This window comes from Balaenoptera borealis, assembly GCF_965194805.1.
Source record: "Balaenoptera borealis genome assembly, chromosome: 4".
Taxonomy (NCBI): domain Eukaryota; kingdom Metazoa; phylum Chordata; class Mammalia; order Artiodactyla; family Balaenopteridae; genus Balaenoptera; species Balaenoptera borealis.
Genome location: NC_138861.1, coordinates 79,706,126 through 79,731,019, shown reverse-complemented (window position 1 = coordinate 79,731,019; position 24,894 = coordinate 79,706,126). Strand labels below are relative to the sequence as shown.

General features: G+C 40.0%; 2 protein-coding genes across 11 annotated transcripts in view; one reads left to right on the top strand and one right to left on the bottom strand.

The window, feature by feature from the left end:
* Positions 1-24,894, top strand: part of ATP10D (ATPase phospholipid transporting 10D (putative)) — a 181,807-nt gene that overhangs the window by 113,572 nt on the left and 43,341 nt on the right. For 6 of the 10 annotated variants that reach the window (XM_082390451.1, XM_082390454.1, XM_082390453.1 and 3 more), the window contains 7 exons: positions 1,573-1,649; positions 2,647-2,772; positions 5,506-5,706; positions 10,194-10,274; positions 11,491-11,595; positions 15,304-15,491; positions 18,595-20,148. In XM_082390451.1, the coding sequence (XP_082246577.1) occupies positions 1,573-1,649; positions 2,647-2,772; positions 5,506-5,706; positions 10,194-10,274; positions 11,491-11,595; positions 15,304-15,491; positions 18,595-18,925 (1,109 nt within the window). In that variant the 3' untranslated portion in view covers positions 18,926-20,148. Of the gene's footprint in view, positions 1-1,572; positions 1,650-2,646; positions 2,773-5,505; positions 5,707-10,193; positions 10,275-11,490; positions 11,596-15,303; positions 15,492-18,594; positions 20,149-24,894 lie in introns of those variants that run through there. The other 4 variants (XR_014244096.1, XR_014244097.1, XM_082390456.1 and 1 more) reach the window with 3 other exon arrangements.
* The window catches only part of CORIN (corin, serine peptidase), a 270,732-nt gene continuing 268,007 nt past the window's right edge, over positions 22,170-24,894 (bottom strand). Inside the window, 1 exon segment of the mRNA XM_082390479.1 lies at positions 22,170-24,647. Within this exon segment, the coding sequence (XP_082246605.1) occupies positions 24,465-24,647 (183 nt within the window). The 3' untranslated portion in view covers positions 22,170-24,464.

Below are 24,894 nucleotides of genomic sequence, written 5' to 3'. Positions count from 1 at the left end.
CAGCTATTGAAATAATTCGGGGAAAAGATGACTGTGGCTCGAGCGCAGGTAGGAGCAGAGGAGGTGGTGGGATGTGGTAAGATAATGGACATGGTTTGAAGAAAGAGCTGTTGATATTTGCTGACGGATTGGATACGTTATATAATAGAAGGAGTCAAGGGGGATGTCAAGGTTTTGTCTCTTGAGAACAGAAAGGATGGAGCTGCCATTTACTGAGATGGAGTCGGGGAAGCAGGAGTTGGGTTTTATACATGTCAAGTTTGAGAAATCCATTAGATGTCTAAACAGTGATGTCAAGTAGGCAGCTGGAGATAAAGTCTGGAATTTAGCAATGAGGAATTGGCTAGAGACATAAATTTGGGAATTGTAAGTCTAGTGGTGATATTTAAAGCCTCGACAGTATTATCAATGAGATTACCAAAAAAATGAGTGTAAGTGGAGAAGAGAAACAGGTGAGATTAAGCTCTGAGACACTCCAAAGTTCAGACATTAGCAAGATGAGGACTCAACCATCTCTTATAGTCTCGTTTCCACCTGGATTATTTTCAGTCTCAGGTAGCATCTCCCCTCAGGGTGCTGGTACAGCTACTGAAAATTCCCACCTTTATATCTTATCCTATTAGCAACCTGAGAGAAAAGATAGCACCTCTTCTCGAGTTGCTGGAATAAAGTCTCAGGATTAGGGTGAAATTTTGTTCAACTATCTTATTGAATGAGCATATAAATGAGTGAATTGTTCAAGCCCCTGGATCCATCTGTTCCTGAGGCTAGAGCCCTGGACATGTCAATTCTATCAAGCTGAATCACGTGCCCATCTCTGAACCAACCACTGAGGCCAGGGAACAGGCAATGGTAGTTGTCCAGGCCTGAGTCAGTTGCCCATCCCAAATCTGGTGGTTTGGGCTCAGAGACTCATGGACTCAGAGTTCCCAAGGAAAATCAGGATACTATTACCAGAAAACAAGCTTGCTGGGCAGTTGGGAACAACAGATGTTCATTACCAGCAGGAATGTAATACCTCCTCTAAAGAAGCTTCCAATGTGTTGGGAAGACAAAGAAATCTATAGCAAGCTTAATACCATGATAGGTATGATAGAGATTTGTAAGGTGGTGCTTGGAGCCTAAGGAAGGGGCATTGGATCTAAAAGGAACATGAGAAGGATTTCCCAGAGGAAGTGATTATCTAAGCTGAGCGCAAGAGCCCTTGAAATCCAGCAAGGTGGGGCAGGGTTGATAAGAGGACAGTGCTATAAGAATAGAGAAACAGCATGTGCAGGGCTGGAAGGAGTAGGGTACACCTGGAAAATTGAAAGTAGAGTGAGTGACAGAGAGAAAGGGGAAGTCAGTCCAGGTAGGGGCTGTAGCATGAAGGACTTTAAGGCAGTGTTGAGTATGGAATTCTTCCTGATGGCAGTGGGATGCCACGTTGCATTTCTGCTTAGCTAGCTTCCAGGCAACTTGGAGACATGGGATAAACTTTGAAGGATTTGTTTGTTTGAGTGTTGATTTGCACAGTTGGCAGCTTTTCTTTGCTCCTCATATGTTTCTCACCTTTTCTTCTGTTTCACAAAGGTGATGGTGCCAATGATGTTAGCATGATACAAGTGGCAGACGTTGGGATTGGGATCTCAGGTCAAGAAGGCATGCAGGTGAGTGGATGTTGTGCACCCGAACACCATGAACTTGACCCGCCCATCCAAAGGCAGCATTCTCCATGGTCAAACCTCTGTGGTAGAGTGAGGCTGTCTGCGGCTAGCTCAGGAGTGGGTGACAGGACATTTAGCCATTCGTTCACTGATTATTTACTGGGTGAGTATTATGGTAATCTCCCTGGGTAGTTTTAGCTCTGTGGCTCACTTGTTCAGTTTAAAAATATATAACTTATCTAAGTCATAAGGATATATATTTTTAGCACTGCAATAGCTGTATGACTTTTGACACTGATGAGAGCTACTAAGGATTTGAATGAAATATCTCAAAATCCTAAAGAGATAGGGAGAGGGGGAGAGAAGATAGGAGAGAATGAGGGAAGTGGGATTGTCCTATTTTCGTTTGCACGCATGTGTGTTGACTAGTGTTTTAGGCACAAATTTCAGATAGAAGCTTGTCCAAAAGACTTGCTTGTCATGTATGGAGCAAGTGCTGTCAAAGGAAAGTGGGATGTGAGGCTTAGGGTTTCCCGAGAATGATAAATTATGACATCTCTATAAAAGATGAGAAATTCAGATACCTCCTTTGCCTGCTAACATTATACAAAGTCACGTGAAGTCATGACTATATACTTTTAATATTCTCCTCATGGAGGAGAAGCAAATGCACAGTCACGCGCAGAGTTCTTGGTAAGGGGGCTGCTCTCTAGGGAAAGTACACTTGCTGAAATTACATCATGAATGGTGACCAGAGAGAAGTTTTGTTTCATTGGACCACATTGGAAAACTGAGTGGTAACTCCAGGTAACCCGTTAAGGCTCTGTATTCGTGGGTTTTTGTTTGTTTGAAGGTTTTTTGTTTGTTTTTTTTTTCCGGTCTAAGGTTTAAACCACATATTTGACCAGTCTGAGCCTGCTGGCGGTTAGGCTGCCGTGCTGTGTCTGTTGTAACGTGTTCCATTGCTCAGGGTGACGTTCTCTCCCCGTTGCCTCTGCAGGCTGTGATGGCCAGTGACTTTGCCATTTCTCAGTTTAAACATCTCAGCAAGCTACTCCTTGTCCACGGGCACTGGTGTTATACCCGACTTTCCAACATGATTCTCTATTTTTTCTACAAGAACGTGGTATGTAGCTCCAGAGAATTCGCCCCCCTCCCTTCTCCCTGCCACTCCAGCTTGTGTAAGGGGTGAAGAGGAAGGGCCCGACGCTAAGCGCACTTTGCTTATTGATGTTTGGGAAGCAGCCAGGAGCACTTCTGCTGTCTTACCAGGAATAATCTGGGAATGTGCTGTGTTTCAGCTGCTGACAGCAGATTGCTAGGCTTGTCCATCTGCTAGCATTTTTTATTCCCTATGCATTTAAATTCAATTAAGCCCTGTCTGATTCGTTTAGAATCCAGTTTTTGACCTTCCATAAAAAGGTTGTGACAAGCAGAATTGTGAAATGTTTAATGCTTTCTGTCAGTAGAGAATGAAAAAGTTTGCTTCCATTTTACGGGAGATATAAAAAATATATATGTATATATGCTGTCGCCAGACGGATGTCCCATGTGGTATATTGAAGACACAGATACAGATGAAAACCCAGTATAGTGCCTTCGGCTGTAGCTGGCTAGCACTCCCAGATGAAGAATTCTTTGGCAAGCCTGTAAAATGTGTTTGTGCTTGGTAGCTATTTGATGGTCAAGGAACTTAATTTTGACTATGTAATTCATAGAAGGGCAGAATTTGAGTAGTAGGATTCCTGGCTTCTAATCTTCAGCAAACCATTTAAATTTCAGTTTCCTCTGTCATAAACCCATGTGGACCTTAGATGGCTTCACCTAAATCCCTTCTAGGTGGGGTGATTATGTAAATATGTCATGATTTTCAGACCACATTTATTCTTGGTGTTTAAAGTGCGTATGTAGCAAGTTAGTAGTAAACAGAAATTTACATCACTCTGTTGAAATGCCATCTTTAGGAAAAAGATGACTTTAATGGGTCATTTTTAGGATATCCCAAATATGTAATTTAGATCGGTGCTTGCATGTCTGTCTGTCAGTCACTCAGCAGGAGCATTTTTTTTCCTATAGCACGATGAACTTTTCAGGAAGCTTTCAGTACTTTACTAATTGGAATTAGCACATTCAGTCAAAGTTTAAGAAAGCCTTGATACTTTATGAAAATATTTGAAATGTATAATATCTCTGTCAGTGTGATTCTGGGGAAAGCTGTGATTTGTAATTTAAAATTCCAGGACTTAGTGGTCAATGACTTTTAGAGGGGAGCCCGTCTCCCGGGTTTTTAAAATACCTTTGCATTTTTCTACCTTCTCTTCTATTAAAATGCAGTCCACTGCGTCCTCTCCCCCCTCCTTTTAACTCCATATTTCTAACTCATATTAGAAGGAGACTAGGACATTATGATAAAACAAATGTCCAACTGTTGTTAAGTATTAAAAATTTTGTCTCGTGAAAAAAAAAAGAGATGCCACATGCCCTTGGAGAGAGGGGGTGTTTATTAGTAGAGAGTACATCACCAGGGAGCAAGGACCCTGGGGTCGTTCTGCTCCATAAACCTTGATGGCCATTCACACTGAAATCCTCCTGATTGTTTCTACCTTTTTCTCGCCTAGCCAAACAACAAATGGTTTGTAAACTATGGAGAACAGGGCCAGTATCAGAAGCCATTCGAATAGCTTAGCTTTCTGAGACTGAGGTTCTTGCATCTTGGGCAATTTTTGAGAGAGTGACGAGGACTATGGATTCATTCCCCAGAATAGTGCCCCAAACCGCATATACCTAAAACTAGTACATTTTCAGGAGTGAGGCATAATGCATATCCATGGACCCTAGACTAAGAAACTCTCTTCTAAGGATTGTGGCCCCCATCCTGAGGTGTTTCAGTGTATCTATGGTGCCAACAATAATATCTTAATCAATTAATTAAAATCGATAAAAAGGCATTTTACAGGTCATGAGCAGTTGCTAACTGGATCTTGATACTAAGACCTGACGTAGTATAATTCTCATTTTCCGGACATAGAAACCAAAATTCATAGAGGTTATTAAAATGACCTAAAGTCATATAGTCAATAGGAAGTTTCCCTAGGACTTGAAACAAGACCCCCTAATTCTAAGCCCAGTGACCTTTCCTGTGGCCTGCCTTCCTTCAGGGCACAGAGCTTTTGCTATCATGGACTTACTCTGTGTGAGACAAAATAAGAAACTATGTATGTGCCTGGACTGTAGCATGACCACCTGTCTTGGTTTTCCTGGGACTGTCCTAGTTTTTATAGTAAGAGTACCATGTCCTGGGAAATTCCTCAGTCCCAAGCAAACTGGGATGGTTGGCCACTCAACTGACACCATCCCATTTCACCAGGAAAAAAATAGTTGTGAACCCAGAAAGCAAGAGAATGAACACTTGTTGTATGGCTGCTACATACCAGGCATAGGGCTAGATTCTCTTCATCTGGAGCTGGAACATCTGCATTTGAATACTGACTCTGCCACGTGTTAGCCAGGTAACTTTGGGCAAGTTCCTTAGCCTCTCCGTGCCTTGCTTTCCTCATCTGTAAAATGGGAACAACGGTAATTCCCAAGTTGTTACGAAAATTAAATGTATTCTTTGTAAAGCTCTTAGAACAGTGCCAGCACCACATAGTAAATGGTCTGTGTGTGTGTGTGTGTGTGTGTGTGTGTGTTTTAACTTAGTTAAACATTTACCAAAAAAACCTGCAAGGTAAGTTGTGGTCTTCCATTCTGTAAGTGAGGAAAGGAGGGGCGGAGATCACATGACTCAGGACAGTGGCGTGTGTGGTCCTAGCACGCATTGCTGACTCTAAGACGCGAATGTTCCTCTTTGTGTCCCTAGGCCTATGTGAACCTCCTTTTCTGGTACCAGTTCTTTTGTGGGTTTTCAGGAACATCCATGACTGACTACTGGGTCTTGATCTTCTTCAACCTCCTTTTCACATCCGCCCCTCCCGTCATTTACGGTGTTCTGGAGAAAGATGTGTCTGCAGAGACCCTCATGCGACTGCCTGAGCTTTACAGGAACGGCCAGAAGTCAGAGGTGGGTGTATGGCAAAAATGCACAGACCGATACGTAGCTGCTGTCAAAGCCGCTCAGCTCCAATGTTGTTGGGTATTGAAAACTATTTGAATCATCTGTTTGTTTCCAAAGATCTCTAGTAACACAGCAGCTATTAAGTCAGTCGCTTCTGAGATGAACACAAATAAAACTGTGAAAGATCTTAGGTATTTATAAGCAGAAATCCAGTCCTCAGACCTTACAACTAATAATATCTAATATTTACTAAACCCCACGGTGCTGCCTTTTGTGCACACTACTAAATATCCCCAGTCCCATTTATCTTCACAAAGCACTTTGAAAGAGAACTTGGTATTATTCCCATTCTAAGAGAAAGAATCTGAACTTCAGGGGGGCTGAATAATTTTTCCAAAAACCTCACAGCTAAAAAATGGCAGAGCTAGGATGGGAACGCTTTTTAGTCTGGTTCTAAAGCCAAAATTACGTTCTTCAGGTTCTGCTGTCACGCAAAATAGTGGTGTGAACTTAACGGCTCCCTCTCCCTAAACCCATGTCCCACCTCCCCTTAACTGATCTCTCAGTCCTGTCCATCCACCTCTGATATGTCCCTTATGTCTCATTTCCTCTTATCTATAGTATTGTAGTTGCCGATTAATTGGGCTAGCTGTCTCAAAACTTTTTTTTTCTAATTTGTCTTTTACAAAATTAATAACCAGCATTGAGATGGTCTTATGAACATTTATGTAATGCCTCTTACATGCCAGGCACTGTTATAAATCTTTAACATACATAAATCTACTTCTCAAAATGATCCTGCAGGGTAGATGCTATCATTATTCACACTAGATGAGGAAAGTCAGGCACAGGGAGGTACTTTAAGTAATCTGCCTGTGTCACCAAGCTCATGGGTGGTACAGGTAAACTCCGGTTCCCGATCCCCTGCTGTGCTGCAGAAAGAACACTGATGCTATCTCTGGTCCTTGGGTGCCCCTCCACCCTTTCGCTGTTTAATGGCCAGAAATCCAAAGTTCTCTCCTAAGGACATTGTCAGGATCACAGAGACTGAGGTGGACCAGCAACCTGTAGGCACGTATAAGCGGACAAAGCTGAGGGGTCAATCTGGTCAGATATTCTAGCCTTGAGAAAAGGACTGTTAGTCAGGACTCTTTCAGTTGCAAGTGACAGAAAACCAGCTCCAATTGGCTTAATGAAAAAGGGAAATATATTGGCTCTCATAGCTGCAAAATCCAGGAGTAATGGCCAAACAGCATTATTCTTAAAGCAACTGTCAATGTGCTGGTTACAACTCCTTGGCCCACCTTGAGTCCCCTGCCTTTCCCTGTGCTTATCATTGTGGCTGGAAAGATCATTTTCTCATTGACTAGGCCTGGGCCATAGATCATTCCTGAGGACAAAGCTGAACCCTATGGACAGGATTGGGAAGGAGGGTTTCCTGTAAAAGGACTGGAGAGACGAAAATGAGACCCATCATGAGAAATCCACGGGTCAGACTTTACTGGCCTCACTGTTCTGAAGATGCTGACCCAGAGCAGCACATGTTAGAAACGATGGGTGATGTTTAGCCTGAGTTTAAATTCGGGTTCAGTGGTATGTGACCTTGGTAAGTTATTTAACTTGCCTGTACTCCGGTTTCTTTACTTTATGGAGACGGTGTGAGGATTGAGTAAGAGTACGCTCTCAATGTTGTTATTTTTACCCCACCCCCAACTCCAGACTTAACCAAAAATTTGAGGAAATCCTGAATTTAATATGATGCATTTATTTTCATCAATCCAATTTTATTCTGGGTTGAACTGCCTTTTGAGACTGGAGGGTAATTTAATGTCCTTAGGCTCATGGAGCAGGCCACATGGAGGAGAAGTCAACTTCCAGGGAGGAAGAAATCCTTACAGTCCTTTAATATCATCCAACCCATTCAGATCAAAGAACCACATGAGGTTTTCCTAAAAAAGTCCAATCCTACTTGAAGTTCAAGACCAGGGTGCAGGAATATGTGGTTGATATTAATGAAGATTGTCCTGTACCCTAGGTCTAAGTTAAATTCCAAGTCCATTGGGGAAAGAGGGGTAAAAGCAGACATTCAATGTTTTTATAGCTTGGTGTTTTAAAAGCCCATTTGTTCAGCCTGAACATTGTAATTGGTCTTTACCCTTGGAAGAGTTGAGGTCATTGTTTCCTGTTGTTGAACACTGCTGTCAAGCCTTGCACACATTGTTCTATTGAGCTGGCCAGTTTTATAATACACGGTAAAGCAGGCAGAGTCCCAGCATGTGGCTATTGATAAAAGGTAATTAATTTCATTGACTTTACCTTCCGGAAGAGTTGCCCTTCCTTTGAACTTGGCCTCCAAACAAATTCTATTTTATGCTTGGGCCATTTCCTGTCTTTGGTGTCATGAAATATACTCTCCAGGGTTATAGCATCTCTCTCCTTGAAAGGGGATGAGCCTGGAAGGCTGCAGCCAGAAGCGTCCCTTCCAAGAAGCAATCGTCTAGTACCCATCTCTCATCACCCACACGGCCTTCTTTCCTGGCTTTGACTTCATGTCCAGATTTTCCCTCTCAGTTTCCAGGAGATCCCATGAGTTACTCCCTTTAGCCCTTCATTTATCCACGACCCTTCTCTACCCCTAATTCCCCTTGCTCACATTACTGTGGAGGAAGTGTGCTTGTTAACCTTTTGGCTCTAGGTTTTTTGAGCAAGCTCTGTTCCCCCAGAAGCATGAAGCTATATTTTAACTTATCCTGAAATTGTTCTCTCTTGTCCAGTGACATTTTGGTTGCCCCTTTGACTCTGCCACATTTTCTTCCACCATTTGATTGTGCTTCTGCTTAGAATTTATGGACACTTGGATGAAGAAAGGCAGGTAGAAGAGTCCATCATTTCCCATGACAAAATTGTAAAAGAAGCTACAGGGGAAAGTAGACTGGAAATGATGAATCTTCATCGCTTTGATTTTACAGAGGACAAAGAGATAAAAAAAAAAAAAAGATGTAGAACTTCTAAGTGTAATCTCTTGAAGGACAGAAGAATTTATATGGAGATGTATATTTATAAAGCTTTAGGAGACAATTACACATTTTCAAGAAAATTTCAGTTTCTTTTTGCATTTGAAAGGAAATAAGACTATAAACACGTTAAGAAAAGGGAAGACTAGCTCAGGGATATGATACATGTGTTGTCATTTTTGTTCATGGCAGACATCACTAGTACACTGTAGCACTCCATCCTTCCTGCTGGGTCTGAATGGAACCTCAGAATCCTTTTGCACACACATTACTATTTGATCAGAATTATCTTTTGTTTGAAAACCTGTTTTCAATCACTTGACTGGTATCTCTACTTGATCTTTCTCTGTTTCTACAAGCTTTTGGTGGGAAGCAGTTTAGCACATGAAAAGTTATATAAGAATAGTTTATTAATCCAACAAATATTTGAGTACCTGCCGTGTACCAGGCACTGTTTTAATTACTTGAATAAGAGAGCCCAGGTCCCACTTTATGAAGCTTGCATTCTGTTGAGAGAAACATAAAATCATTAGGTAAACAAATAAGATTATTTCCGATGGTGATGAGAGACTTCTAAGGATGCCATGGTAGTAAATGATTAAGTGGGCATGACTTTTAGACTGGTCTGGGGTCTGTGCCTCTATGAGGAAGTAATATTTGAGCTGGGATATGAATAGTGAGGAACTGGTCGTGTGGGAGGTCCAGGAAGAATTTCTGGCAGAGATGACAGCGCAGGTGAAGCCCTGAGGAAAGAAGGGATTGGCATATTTGAGAAATAGGGTGAAGTCTGTGTGTTGGGAGGATGGTGAATGACAGTAAGAACAGGTGGGTGGCCCTGGAGAGCAGGGGCTTCCATGGGCAGACCATGCAGGACCTCCTAGACCATGGGAAGGAACTTAGATTGTATGGGAAACGCAGTGGAAGTCATTGGAGGAATAGGAGGGGGGTCAGTTTGATTAATTAGGGAGATGGCATGACCTGATTTACATTTTTTAAAACCATCTGGCTGCTGTGGGAAGATTGGATTAGGGCTAAGAGAGGAAGCAAAGAGGCCAGTTAGATGGCTCTCCCATCATTCATAGAGAGTTGATGGTGAATTGGAATGAAGAGAGTGATGGAAATAAAGGTGGATGGATTGGAGAAGTTTTTGAAACAGTGTTTTCTGATCAATGGGAAATGGAAAATTAGTACTACTATCCTTATTTGAGGTAGATTTAAGATTGATCCAATGATAAAAGCAATACGGGTTGAAGAAAAGTTCCTTCAGGGTTTCTTTTCCCCCGTGAACTCATCTCATTCAATTATCACCCCTCATTCTTCCACTGCTACTTACAAATCCCACCTGTTTTGTGAGTGAGAGAATGAAGGAATAGAGTTTTCTCTCAGAGAAGCAAAAACAAGTACTGGCTTGTGTTGTTCCTGGATCTTGCTTGACTGTTACTAATCTTACTCCCTCCGCAATATCTGTTTCATTTTCAGGCATACTTACCACTCACCTTCTGGATCACCTTGCTGGATGCCTTTTATCAAAGCCTGGTCTGCTTCTTTGTGCCTTACTATGTAAGTCCTTGTTCACTCAAAGGATTTGTTGTTAATCAATGGTACTTCTTTGTACTCTGTCACCAGTATCAGCATATAGAATGGGTATATTAGGGTAGTTTGCTCATATAATCAAGTTGATTATTTACTGACTAAATTATAACACTCCTCCCAGATATGTTAGGTAATGGGTTAAATTTGGAGAGAAGTGCTTAGCTGAGTCCTCTTGGGTCTCTTTTTTAGCCCTGTACTGCTTGATCGTTTTCATCAATGACTTTAAGGTTAAAAGCCTGGCTTATAATTAAATGAGTCAGAATCAGAGAGGCAAAGTCAGAATATGAAGGCTGTTATTAGTGAGTGCTGGGCTAATTCTACCAGGATGACATTCAGAGTATTAAATTTAAGCAGGCTCCCCAAAACTAAAAAAAAAAAAAAAAAAAAAATTGTTATTCAGGTAAAGAATGGAAGAAATATGACTAAGCAGAGAATGTGTAAATGAATTTAGGCCAACACCAAGAACAAAGTAGCATGATGTAGTTGCCCATTCACACACACCCCTCCCTGGAAGAAAACACTAACATGATCATGGATGGTTAACAAAAGTTCAGTAATAAAAAAGGAAAAAGTAATAGTCTCTAAGTTAACAATTTTCATTCTTTATTCAAATAAAATTACTTGAATTTACCCAGCTAGAATATTCTAGGTATAATGCATTTCAAGAGGTATATAGATAAGGCAATCTGAAGTGTATTTAGAAGAGAATGACTAGAATTGTAAAAGATCAGAAAATTGTGTCATTTGCGGAATCCTTTAAGGACTTTGAGGACATATGCGTATGAGAGGGGTGGATATTTACTTAACCGAGGTATAAACTCAGGTTAGCCATAGTACCTGCTTCAAAGATTTTCAGCTCTGTTAAGTGGAACATAGTTGATCTTTCTCTATACCTCAAAGAGTTGGAAGTATAAGTAAAAGGATCAAGGAAAATGAATTATGATTCAGAATAAAGAGGAATTCCAACCAAAAAGTTCAAAATTTAGATGGCCTGTCTGGGAGAGAGTCAGTCTCTTCTTCTAAAAATGTTCAAGTTTATCCTAAATGATCAGTTATCAGGGACCCTGAAGAAAGGGACTCAGTCCTCACTTGGGTCGTGGAATAGAGTGATGAAACCGATGATACTGTGCCACTGAGGGTGCACAACTCTCCAAGATCACCAACTTTTATTCTCTCTTTGTAGACCTACCAGGGCTCAGACATTGACATCTTTACATTTGGAAACCCCCTGAACACGGCTGCTCTGTTCATCATTCTCCTCCATCTGGTAATTGAAAGCAAGAGTTTGGTGAGTAGTTTTCCTGCCTCTGAAGTAGCCTGAAACTGTCATTGGGGGAATTGTCTTCATGCCTAGAAGACAAGTGGTCATAAGAAGAGTAATGACTCCAAGGAAGAAGGGTGATCCACGACCACTCTTGTGGATCGTTGAGTGCCGTTATGCTGAGGTTGATGTGCAGCCAAGGAGAGTGGAGCACACCTGCCTGGGCCCCTTGGTGGTATCCACAGTGTGGATGGTTAGTGGAGGTGAGTCGGGCTGGAGAAACAATTACGCTTCTACGGACAGCATCCTTCAAGACCAAGCTGTTGCCTTTCAACTAAAAGGAAAACAGGTGTAATGCCATAATCCTGGTATACTGACTTTTGTAAGTGATGATTTGATGCTTTTCTCATAATACAAAAAAAAAAAAAATTATCTTTTTCTCCCTTCAGAATTTTTTTAAAAATTTATTTATTTTATTTTTGGCTTGTTGGGTCTTCGTTTCTGTGCAAGGGCTTTCTCTAGTTGCGGCGAGCGGGGGCCACTCTTCATCGCGGTGCGCGGGCCTCTCACTATCGCGGCCTCTCTTGTTGCGGAGCACAGGCTCCAGACGCGCAGGCTCAGTAATTGTGGCTTACGGGCTTAGTTGCTCCGCGGCATGTGGGATCTTCCCAGACCAGGGCTCGAACCCGTGTCCCCTGCATTGGCAGGCGGATTCTCAACCACTGCACCACCAGGGAAGCCCTCCCTCCAGAATTTTTACCATTCATTTCATTTACAACTAGGTCTTTTTGAACTTAGTTGCCAGCTTAATGATAAAGTTAAGTCTTTTCATCAAAATGATTGCAGGGTATCTCTGCAGCAAAGCTAATATGAAGGATTCAGATAAAGAGAGCTTTACTTTAAACCTTTTTCTGCAAGTGAAGAACATCCCACCCATGTCTGACAAGTAAACTGCCTTAGCATTGACCATATCTTCTGATAGGAGCATTCCTAGTCAACTTTCGGATCCCTGTACTTTACCCAGCTCAAATGTTATTTTAGGTTTCAGCAAAAGTGCTGCTTCTCCCCAGAGCCCTTCCCTCACCATCCATTTTTTCACGCCATCCTCTTGTTTTTATTCATAGTCCTAATAATAACTTATAATTCTTCATTTAATTATGTGATTATACTATTCGTGTTTTTCTTCTACATTAGACTATAATCTCTTTGAGGACAGGGTCCATGTTTATTTTGTTCATCACAGTATACCAGTATCTAGGACAAGACTGGCACACAGTTTGTGCTCAAAAAATATTTGAATGAATACATGAGTGATTAAATGACTAACCAGTGTTTGGGGTATATGTAACATGTTGGTGGTGATGCATTGCAAACAGGAAATAGCTGAATGAGGTTACAGTTTTAAATGTTATACGAAGTTATATATTGAGATTATTTATAATTTCTTAAGTAGGGCTGAGTATTTTTGACATCACCTGCTTTGCTTATAACCTGCTATAACCAGAACTTACAAGCCTAAAGTGTTGTAAAAGGTTAATGTCTTCAAATACTAGATGGGAAGAGTAAAGAGAATTCTAGAACTAAAATATTTGGGGTTGTTTGAATATCTGTTGAATTTCATTTTTAAGCAATTATGTAGGTACTTTTGCTACTGCCTAAGGAAGTGTCTTAGGTTCTGACATTGATTAGTGTTCCAAAGGCTCTAACACATCAAGTGTCAGTTTGGGTTCAGTGGTTATGAGCAACGGCAATCTATTTTGACTAACCTGAGCAAATGGAAAAGTTATTCAAAATATATTGAAAATCACGGTAAAACAAACAAACAGAAAAACATCCTGAGGATCCAGGGTGGCTCCAGAGATCCAGGGAACAGAAACTAATGGACAGGCTTAGCAGGCTGGTATTCTGGTCTGAATTGGCCCCAGTCATTTTCTCTCTGCTCTTGCCTCATTCATTGTGCTCCAGGTTCCGTCCCTGGTGATAGAATTCTGTTTCCTTAGCTCCAGCCATAGGCTTTGGCGAGAGGAGGAATATTTTACCAAGACTGTGCATAATGCTGGGTGTCTTCACTAAGAGAAGGGGAGTGAAAGCTAGGTGCCGAGAACAGTGACTAGTCTGTAAAGGATGCATCAGTAAAGAATTGTTTCTCACACCAGGGGAGGCTAAAGCTCATGGCCTCTGAAGGTCTGTTGTCAGTAAGAGGCAGTCATTCTGAGAATATGAATTGGTTTCCTTCACACTTTTGCTCACCATCCCTTTGCCACCTCTCCCACCTCCCTGTCAGTTTTTACCCAGCGTCCCTTGACTTTAACTGCATCCATTTATTTAAATGAGTCAACTCCATCAAGTCACATCTCACTTGCCAAAAGCGCTTCTTAAAGGAAAAAAAATTCAGGGCTCAGTGGGAAGGAAGAACATTTGAGAAAAAAAAAAAAAATTGGGCCAACATTTTCTGTGCATTTTGTGTATCTTTATAAAATATGAGCAGTCTTTGTGACTCTTGTGAAGCTATCTACCCTGGAGAAATACTTTGCAAGGTTAAGAGGAAAACGGAGAATATTGGGTCTTGTTTGAGAATTATAGCCCTAGAAAGTAAAAATGATTAATAAATGCAGTCTTCCCCCAAAAGAGTAATATATACCACCATGGTATACACAATGATTTTAGGTGGGACTGTACACTGCACTAAATAACACTGACTACTGCATAACATGAAGGTGATTCTCTCATACTTAAGATTATGTCAGAGAAGAATTCTGTTTGGGGCTGTTACTTTTTATCACAATAACTCTTGCTAATTTCCCTTTGTAACAAAGACAGATCAGACCCCAGACTCATCACTGTTATGACAGGTAATGCTGATATTACATGTAAGGTAGTGATCTGCTTTTCTTTCTAAATAAATTTACTTAATTAGATAGCCAGTTTACAGAAAAATATTTTTTTAAAAATGCAAGCTCTATGTAGATATGAAGGTGGATAGGTTATAGTGTGATACACAGAGATTTATTTCTTGCTCATGTAAAGTTACTAAGGTTCCAGACAGCTCTAGAGAAATTATCCTCTGAGGGGTGGCTCAGTGACCCAAGCTGTGTCTCGTAGCTGTACCACCTGGAATTATCCCCAAGAAGAACTTCTTGGTCAAACGTGGAAGGGAAGGAGACAGTATGGAAAATTGCACACCAGCTCTTCCATGCTTCTAACCAGAAAGTTTTGCACATCCCTTCCATTCACGTTTCATCGGTCAAAGCAAGACATGTGGCCATGCTTAATTTCAAGGGGGTGGGGAAATGCAATCCTCCCAAATGCTTATTAGAGGAAGAGAATGAGAATATTGGTGAGCAACAGTAATGTCTACCACCTACTTAAATGGATAGTTTGAGGTTCACTGGATTAAGCTATTATCTTAAAGAAGAAATAGACCAGTAAGTGACTATATGGAAAAATAAGGAGAAAATCCTAACACCTCATGGTGCATGGACAATACAAAGTAAACTAGGCACCAGAGTTACTTTTTGGTGTTTGACATAGTTTTATAGAACTTAAACACTGATATGAGCTGTTCACAAAAGGTGCTCTTGCCTTGTCGCTTCAATATTTTGTGTTTTGTTCGCTAAGGGTTGTTACACCATTCACCCACTGCTTGGAATGTGCTGTCTCTTCAACAGAGCAGATTTTGCCAGGCTGCAAAATTATCAGAGCGTGTTCATCTCCCCTGCTTTTCTTATCTTGCAGACTTGGATCCACATGCTGGTCATCGTTGGGAGCATCTTGTCTTATTTTTTCTTTGCCTTGGTTTTTGGAGCCATGTGTGTAACTTGCAACCCACCATCCAACCCCTATTGGATTATGCAGGAGCACATGCTGGATCCAGTGTTCTACTTAGTTTGTGTTCTCACAACCTGTGTTGCTCTTCTGCCCAGGTACGGTGTTTATTTTATCATCAAGAGAGTAAGTGAAGTCATAGGCTTAGAATTCGTCAAGCGACTGCTAAGAATAGACAGTAGACCATCCTGTTTAGTAGTGGAAAAGTCAGTCTGTGTACTAGTTAAAATATTGGTTTTAACTCTTTTGCCAGGGAACAGAAGTGGCTTAAGCAAATGAAAAAATTTATTTCTCTCTCAAGGAAAATTCTAGTCTGGTTGATAGTCCACAGGGATAGGGCAGCTTTGCTTCACAAAGGTATTCGAGGACCTAGATCCTTTCCTTTCCTCTTTTTCTTCTGCCATTTCCCAAGGGCGTTGCCCTCATCTGCGTGACTAAAGATGACTCACCACCAGCATATCCAGGTCCTGGGTCCCTGCATCCCTGCATCTCCGCCTGCAGGAGGGAGAAAGAGAAGATGGAAGGCATGCAGCTTTCCATCTTTCTTCTTTTTTATTCTTTTTTGTATTGTCATGACCCAGATGTGGTACACATCATTGCTTATATCCCATTAACTAGAACCTGGGTATGTAGACTCTGAGTGGCTAAAATCTGGGGGCTTCTAAAAAGAAGAATGGGTACTGAGGGACACGTATCTCTGCTACAATCTATAAACACTGAAAACTTACCTCCCTTCTCTGACTTCAGTTACTTTCCCATTTTAGTTTAATTTGATTTCTCATATCGTATGGGATGGAAATGGCTAAGAAGTATGCGTGGGTTTCTAATCTATAGATTTCTTGAACTCTTCAGAGCTCTTCCCCTTTATAGTTTTATAAAATCTATCTGTTTAGCTGAAAACACTGTAGGAAATAGCTGTTCTACCTTTTTAAACATGATATGAGCGTCAAATGGTGATTCAGTATTATTCTCTAACAGGGTTGACAAATTGGCTCACAGGCCAAATCTGACCCACTGCCTGCTTTTGTAAAGTTTTATTGGGACATAGACATACTCACTAATTTAAGTATTGTCTATGGCTGCTTTTGCACTACAACAGCAGAATTGAACAGTTCCAACAGAGACTATTTGGCTCATGAAGCCTGAGATATTACTGTCTGGTCCATTGGACAAAAGTTTGCCAACCCCAGTCTGTAACACAATCATAAGGCACAATGGGCACAAACCCTTTGTTGCTGAAAGACATCCGTTCTAGAAATGCATAAGAAAAACCCACCTGAGTCATTCTGTGGTGGTTACAGTTGTATACTTAATATCACTGGTAAACTGAGATGATTCTGTAGTGTTCACTGTTATTACCAGCTTTCAGATTAAAAACTGACAAGATGAACTTTTAGAATTTATGAAGAAACAATTACTTTTAAGTTATAGCCTGAAATTTTTCTTCAAGAGCATTAATGGTACAATTTTATCTAATATTGTCATGGTGAGCTGAAAAAACTGACCCCCTAAAATATATCCGTGTCCTAATCCCTGGAACCTGGTGAATGTTTTATTTAGCGAAAAAAGGAATTTGCAGATGTGATTAAGGATCTTGAGATGGGGAGATTATCTGGCTGGGCCCTAAATGCCCTCACAAGTGTCTTTATCAGAGAGAAGCAGGGCGAGATTTGACACTGACAGAAAAGGAGAAAGCACTTTGACCATGGTAGCAGAGATCTCTTGGTCACAAGCCAAGGAATGCCTGCAGCCACCAGAAGCCAGAAGGGGCAAGGAATGAGTTCTCCCCTAGAGCCTCCAGAGGGAGCATGGCCTTTCCAACACCTTGATTTTGTTTCAGTGAAACTGATTTCAGAATTCTTGGCCTTCAGAACTGTGAGAGAATAAGGTTTTGTTACTCTAAGCCAGCACATTTATGGTAATTTGTTACAGCAGCTATAGGAAACTAATACAGACTTTGGTATCAGAAAGGTGGGTGCTGCTGTAACAAATACCTAAAAATGTGAAATAGACTTTGAAATTAGATAATGGGCAGAGCCTGGAAGAATTTTGAGGCACATAATAGAAACATACTAGACTCCCTTAAACAGACTGTCAATAGAAGTATGGACATTACAGTGCCTGCTGGTGAAAATTCAGAAGCAAGGAGGAAGCATGGGCAGAGAGAGCCATATCATCTTGGAAAACACGTAAATGGTCATAAATAGGATGTTGCTAGAAATATGAACATTAAAGGCACTGCTGGTGAGGTCTCAGAAGGAGAAGCATGTTATTGGAAATTGGAGGAAAGGGGATCTTTGCAATATAGTGGCAAAAAACATAGCTGAATAGTGTTCTACTGTTATGTGGAAAGCAGAATTTGTAAGTGATGAACTTGGATGTTTAGCTGAGGAGTTTTCTAAGCAAATTTTTGAAGGTTTGGTCTGGTTTCTTCTTGCCGCTTATAGAAAAATGTGAGAGAAAAGAGACTGAGGGAAGTACTGTTAAGCCCAAAGGAACTAGATTTAGAAAATTCTCAGCCTATCCAGATTTCAAATTTGCTAAAATTAGGAGATTGGCTGTTGGGCGTATGCTCTGGAGAGAAGGCCCAGAGTGTGGCTGGACAGCCTTTGCTAGTGCTGAAGAGATCAGGTGTGTGACTCATAGATCCTCTCAACCATCTCAGCAGTCACCAAGGAAGGAGCTGAGATACACAGGAAAGATCTGTGGAGGACCCTCTTATCTAATGGTGTAAATACCCATGACATACATTGGAGACTCACAAGGTTTTTGTGAATGCTATAGCAGCATAAATACTATCAGCTTGGACTGAAAGGGACAAGTTTGTGGTAATTTGCTGCAATAGTCATAGGAAACTAATAGCTAGCATTTAAAAAAATACTCACTTACTGTGTGCCAATGCTTGGCCTGCTTTATATGTATTATCTCATTTAACTTAACATTAAGGCTGTAGCACTATTGGTATCTCTACTTTTACAGGTTTTATTTTTTATTTATTTGACAATCAGGAACTATTTTCTCAGTGCTTTACAAATATTAATTTAATATTGTTATTATTTCCATTTTATAATTCACTTATTCTCCCCCTTTACCTCAAGAAGGGTCATCAGACCCTTCTACTTTTTTTAATTGGTGAGTATTTTTTGTGTCCCATAATGCATTTGAGGTGAATGTAATCTTGTGATGCTTTTTGTAACCTAGGTTTATATACAGAGTTCTTCAGGGATCCCTGTTCCCATCTCCAATTCTGAGGGCAAAACACTTTGACAGACTGCCTGCAGAGGAGAGGACTGAAGCTCTCAAGAAGTGGAAAGAGGCTGGAAAGATGGATCAGTTGACATCTAAGTATTCTGACCACTCAGCTGTTAAGTCAGAGAGAATACCCATTTCTGACCCTTCTGCTGTCTTTGCAGTGATGTCGGCAACTTCTTGTGCTGTTGAGCAAGGAAATTTATCTGTATGTGAAACTGCTTTAGACTCAGACTACTCTGAAAATAAGGCCTCAGGGATGGCTGGACCCTCAAAGGATTAAGAAAGCAGAATATCCTCCTTGGAGTTGCAAGTAGTCCTTCAAGTTTGGAAGAGGGCCTTTGAAGAGGCTCCTCTACCAAACCAGCATGACTTGGATTTTTCCTTAAGGGACAAGAACATTTTACTGGGCTTGGAAAAGCTAATGTGATGACCTTTACTGTATGTTTGTAGACATTTGTGAAGGAGGTTAGAGTTTGACCTGAACAGAGTTTAGAGAAGTGAAATATTTAATTCAGAATCAAATGCTTTTAGGAAACTTTTTGGATTTTGTAAAAGCATTTTAATTGTTCTAGAAATGCAAATATTTTCAAGGGAATTCATTTGAGACATATATTTATTTTACTGTCTGCTCATTTCAGTGTTCTCCTGAGGTGGAAGGCTTCACTGGTAACGGGCAGCAGGGATGCCAGGGTTCCATGGAGATGTGTTCTTCTCTCTGCTTCCTGTCAACAGAAGACTTTTTATGAGGTATACCTCTGTGCAGATGTTTTCAATTGGGAAACAGAGGCCATAGGTAAGGAATACAAAATCAGCTGAGTCTAGGGGCCCTTTGTCAATTTCCCATATTCTAAAACTGACAGTAGCCTAATCAAAATGAGACAATCAATTTCAGAACAGTCTTCAGGAGATCATTTGAGGGTTTATAGTCTTTACAATACCCTACAACTTTTCTGCTGTTGCAACCTCTAAAAATGAGATATTATGGAACTGACACGAATACAGGTGGTTCTCAGGAGGATTCCATGAGGTTCTTAGATTTGTTTTTTAATACATTTTAGGACAAGAATGTCTATATAAAGTTAATTGCTGTTGCAAATCATGTATGCTGGTTTTAGTTGAAACAAAGAAACTAGTTCCTACCAAAACTGCCAGGTATTATTTTAAGATTATATATTCTTGTTGAGTTCTTTTAAAAGTCTATATCTGTCCATCTGAAAATTGTCGGCCACCCAGAATTTCCTTCATGAAATTTCCATGCTAATGTTCCATGTCTATATGAAGCTCTTCTTAATGACTATTCAAGTATTATGCTCAGGGCTTAATCTTCTACTTGCTACCTACTGTCCTGGTCTGACATTTTTTGTAGCCTTCTGATGTTATTGCAAATGGTCTTTTATACAGACTGGTTTCTAGAATATTCAAAATCCCATATGGCTAATGGAGGTAGCTTTCGTCTTTCTTATGATTTTTTTAAAATAAACTGTTTAATAACATATACAAAAAGCTGTCATTGCTCCTATAGATACTCACCAAATCCAACAGTAATTGGTACCAGAGCTTAGAAGGAAAATCCCAAAGCACACCTTTTACCAGAATATTGTTTTGACCTTTTCTTACACGGAAAAGTCAGTGATCCTCATAGCAGCTGGCATTCATTCCTTGAGATCATCATCTTCCGATAAATAAAAATTTAGAGATATATTCATTTGCAAATAAAAGATTAGAATCTAAGGATAAAAAGAGTGAGTCCAGAAGACTAAGAGAAAAGGTCAATCTCCAGGATGTAAAGTATCTGTACATATGAGTAGAGGAAAGTCTTGAGTCTTCATGTTATGGGTCTACAATCTCTTATCCACAATTCCACAATCTCAAGAACTCTGAAAACTGAAAAAGTTTTCATAAATTAGGCGCAAATTCAGTGTCTTAAACATATGTAAGGCTATTTATTTATTTAATGTAATTATTCATATATTTTGCTACGAAAATATTAGATTTTATTACTGGGTGCTAAACGCTGTAATATTATGCTTTTTAAATTTTTTAAAATTCTGGGTTCTGAAACACTTCTGGCCCTCAAGCAAAAGAGATTTGGGATCTGTATGAAGCCTTTAAAGGGTCTTATCTACAATAACTTTTTTTTTTTTTAAACATCTTTATTGAAGTATAATTGCTTCACAATGGTGTGTTAGTTTCTGCTTTATAACAAAGTGAATCAGCTACACATATACACACGTTCCCATATCTCCTCCCTCCTGCATCTCCCTCCCTCCCACCCTCCCCATCCCACCCTCCCAGGCGGTCACAAAGCACTGAGCTGATCTCCCTGTGCTATGCGGCTGCTTCCCACTAGCTATCTATTTTACATTTGGTAGTGTATATATGTCCATGACACTCTCTCACCCTGTCACATCTTACCCCTCCCCCTCCCCATATCCTCAAGTCCATTCTTTAGTAGGCCTGTGTCTTTATTCCCATCTTGCCACTAGGTTCTTCATGACTTTTTTTTTTTTCCTTATATTCCATATATATGTGTTAGCATACTGTATTTGTTTTTCTCTTTCTGACTTACTTCACTCTGTATGACAGTCTCTAGGTCCATCCACCTCACTACAAATAACTCAATTTCATTTCTTTTTATGGCTGAGTAATATTCCATTGTGTATATGTGCCACATCTTCTTTATCCATTCATCTGTCGATGGACACTTAGGTTGCTTCCATGTCCTGGCTATTGTAAATAGAGCTGCAATGAACATTTTGGTACATGACTCTTTTTGAATTATTGTTTTCTCAGGGTATATGCCCAGTAGTGGGATTGCTGGGTCATATGGTAGTTCTATTTTTAGTTTTTTAAGGAACCTCCATACTGTTCTCCATAGTGGCTGTATCAATTTACATTCCCACCAACAGTGCAAGAGTGTTCCCTTTTCTCCACACCCTCTCCAGCATTTATTGTTTGTAGATTTTTTGATGATGGCCATTCTGACCGGTGTGAGATGATACCTCATTGTAGTTTTGATTTGCATTTCTCTAATGATTAATGATGTTGAGCATTCTTTCATGTGTCTGTTGGCCATCTGTATATCTTCTTTGGAGAAATGTCTATTTAGGTCTTCTGCCCATTTTTGGATTGGGTTGTTTGTTTTTTTGTTATTGAGCTGCATGAGCTGCTTGTAAATCTTGGAGATTGATCCTTTGTCATTTGCTTCATTTGCAAATATTTTCTCCCATTCTGAGGGTTGTCTTTTCGTCTTGTTTATGGTTTCCTTTGCTGTGCAAAAGCTTTTAAGTTTCATTAGGTCCCATTTGTTTGTGTTTTTATTTCCATTTCTCTAGGAGCTGGGTCAAAAAGGATCTTGCTGTGATTTATGTCATAGAGTGTTCTGCCTATGTTTTCCTCTAAGAGTTTGCTAGTGTCTGGCTTTACACTTAGGTCTTTAATCCATTTTGAGTTTTATTTTTGTGTATGGTGTCAGGGAGTGTTCTAATTTCATACTTTTACATGTACCTGTCCAATTTTCCCAGCACCACTTATTGAAGAGGCTGTCTTTTCTCCACTGTATATGCTTGCCTCCTTTATCAAAGATAAGATGACCATATGTGCGTGGGTTTATCTCTGGGCTTTCTATCCTGTTCCATTGATCTATATTTCTGTTTTTGTGCCAGTACCAAACTGTCTTGATTACTGTAGCTTTGTAATATAGTCTGAAGTCAGGGAGCCTGATTCCTCCAGCTCCATTTTTCGTTCTGAAGATTGCTTTGGCTATTCTACAATAACTCTTTTACACAAAGTTACCCAAGCTGATGTGGTCTGTTGCATTTCGGTATTCAGTGTATTTCACCAAATTTGGGGGAGCCCAAATCTGCTCCTAGTAGCCAAAAAAAAAAAAAAAATTAAAGGTATACATGTGTGATACAATTTTACCCAAAAAGATTTATAAAAGAATTGGATCAGATTCCCAAAATGTGCTCTAGACATGAAAGATCCTTGCCTTCTTATCAGGGCTGAAGTTTTCCTTGGACCTTCAATGGGTTATTGGAGACTGCTAGCAACCTCTCATTTCAGACTAATCAAAGAGCCATCTTCCATCTAAAATAAAAGAGCATGTTCCTGGGGGAGTGAGTATAAGACAAGAAAATTTTGATTCGTGGGAAACTGGGTGCCAACTATAATAGTGGGAGGCACTGTTTTCTGGGGCTTGCTCCATGTTTTATATCCATAAAAAGATTATACCATTTTATTTGTATTAAGGGTTACTTAAAATAAGTACAATATGTATATTTCACTGAACATAAGTTGAGCATATGTTGTTACATTATGTACCTATAAGTATAACAAAACTGACATATGTTCTTAAACTTTCATACAGTTGTGACCACAATTCGGTTGCCGGATTTTACATTCTCAATAGGTTTATATAAACTACAGAACAAGAGATGAATAATGTGGAAAGTGTCAAGACAACTTTTCAAATGTCACCTACGCACACATATAGAAAAGAGTACAAAAAAGACACGTATAAAATTGCAGGTAGTCTCTGGGGAATGCTGAGGCAGCCCAGGTTGCTGGTGGAGGGAATCCTACTTGTTCAAAAGGCATTTGGATGTTGCAAAATGGAAGCCTGACTAATTTAAGTAGGTGCATGTGAAGATTTGTGTTTTGAAGCTTTTTTGTGGGGAAAAAATACTGTAACCACTAATTACTTCAAAATTGATGTGTGTAAAGTGGCCTAGTGCTTAAAAGCATCTTTAAATTTTTGTTTTAATTATCAGTGGGAAGAAATGGCAACACCAGATATTAAACATCTTTCAAGGAAAATTACAAAATGTTTTTCTCTGTGCAAAGTTTTACGGTGCTTTCAGGTACATTTCTGTGACTTTATTGGTATGGACAAACACAAGAAAACTGGAAAATACTTAATTAGGGGTGGGGTGCAATTTAATTTTCTTTTAAAAAATTGCATCTCTCTACTCTAAAGCAAATCCTCCTATAGCAAAGTTTAATCTCAACTTCATTGTCACATAGGCAGAATGAAATATTTCCCACAGGTATTTTCCTAGTTGTCGAAATCTCAATTGGCTAAGTGATACACAGTGAACAAACCCCAGCTCTAGGAAGGTTCTATGGAGACTTTTCTATAAAATTACAATCTTGGTTTAAATTCAGAATGGGCAGTCCAAGCATGTCAAATGTTAATATTGATGTCAAAAGAGCTTTGTGCTCAATGTGATTTGCTATTTCAGCTACCTAAATGGATGCTCTGTCTTTCATAAGTTCTCAGAATTATGCAGACTTTAGAAGAGTAATAGTAAATAACTTAAGCATGTAAATTATCTTGGCTTTTAATAAATCAAAAGCAAGTCTCCGATGTTTATACTGTAATTTGCCATTATGCTCTTGTGCTTGAGAAACAAAAGCTGGCAAAGATTAGTCAGCCTGGATCTCAATGTCCTTTTTGTGACTGGACAAAAGGGAACTTTCTCTAACCTGTTACCCTAGTCCCCTCACTCTTCTCTTTCCAGGGTTGATCATTTCATGTTACAGTCAAGGTTAGGCCTTCCTGGCAAAAGAACAAACTCTGTTTTGCTTTGGTTTTTAAAAGATTTTCATTCAACTTGATGTAAGAGAAAAATAGAATTGAAAAAAAAAAAAAAGCTGCATAAAATTAGACCAAGACAAACATGAACATTGGCAGTGCACTGCGGAGTATTACCGTCCGTGAAAGTGCTTTCACACAGCTCTCTGCAGGAAGTCCTCCACTGTTGAGAAGGCTATTTGCTCTGAGTGTCGCAGGGAAAAGTCTCTGATCGTCTCTGGAATTAGTTTAAGAAAAAGGTGTGGATGTATATCTGTCTTTCAATCCATTTGACAAAGTATGTCACGTTGCTATAAACTCCAGGTCCCAGGACTTTGGAAAAGCAGACAGAGCCCCATGAAGTTAAGCCAAATAATGTCCACTGTCCTCCAGGCCGCTCACAAACTAGAGGCCCACCACTGTCACCCTGTAATGAAGAGTAGTGGATGTTAGTCACTGGTATGTCAGAGACCTCATGGCGTCCAGGCTATCTGAGGGTAAAATAAAGCCAAACCCGGTTTTTAACCAATATCCTGAAAAATTTCAGCAAAGCTCTCATTGTCAACCTGAGAGCTTTCCACTGCATAAACAGAACTTTCAAATGAACATTTTAAATCTTGATCTTTAAAAGAATAGAAATGACTTGGGAAAGGACTATATTCTTTTCTTCCATG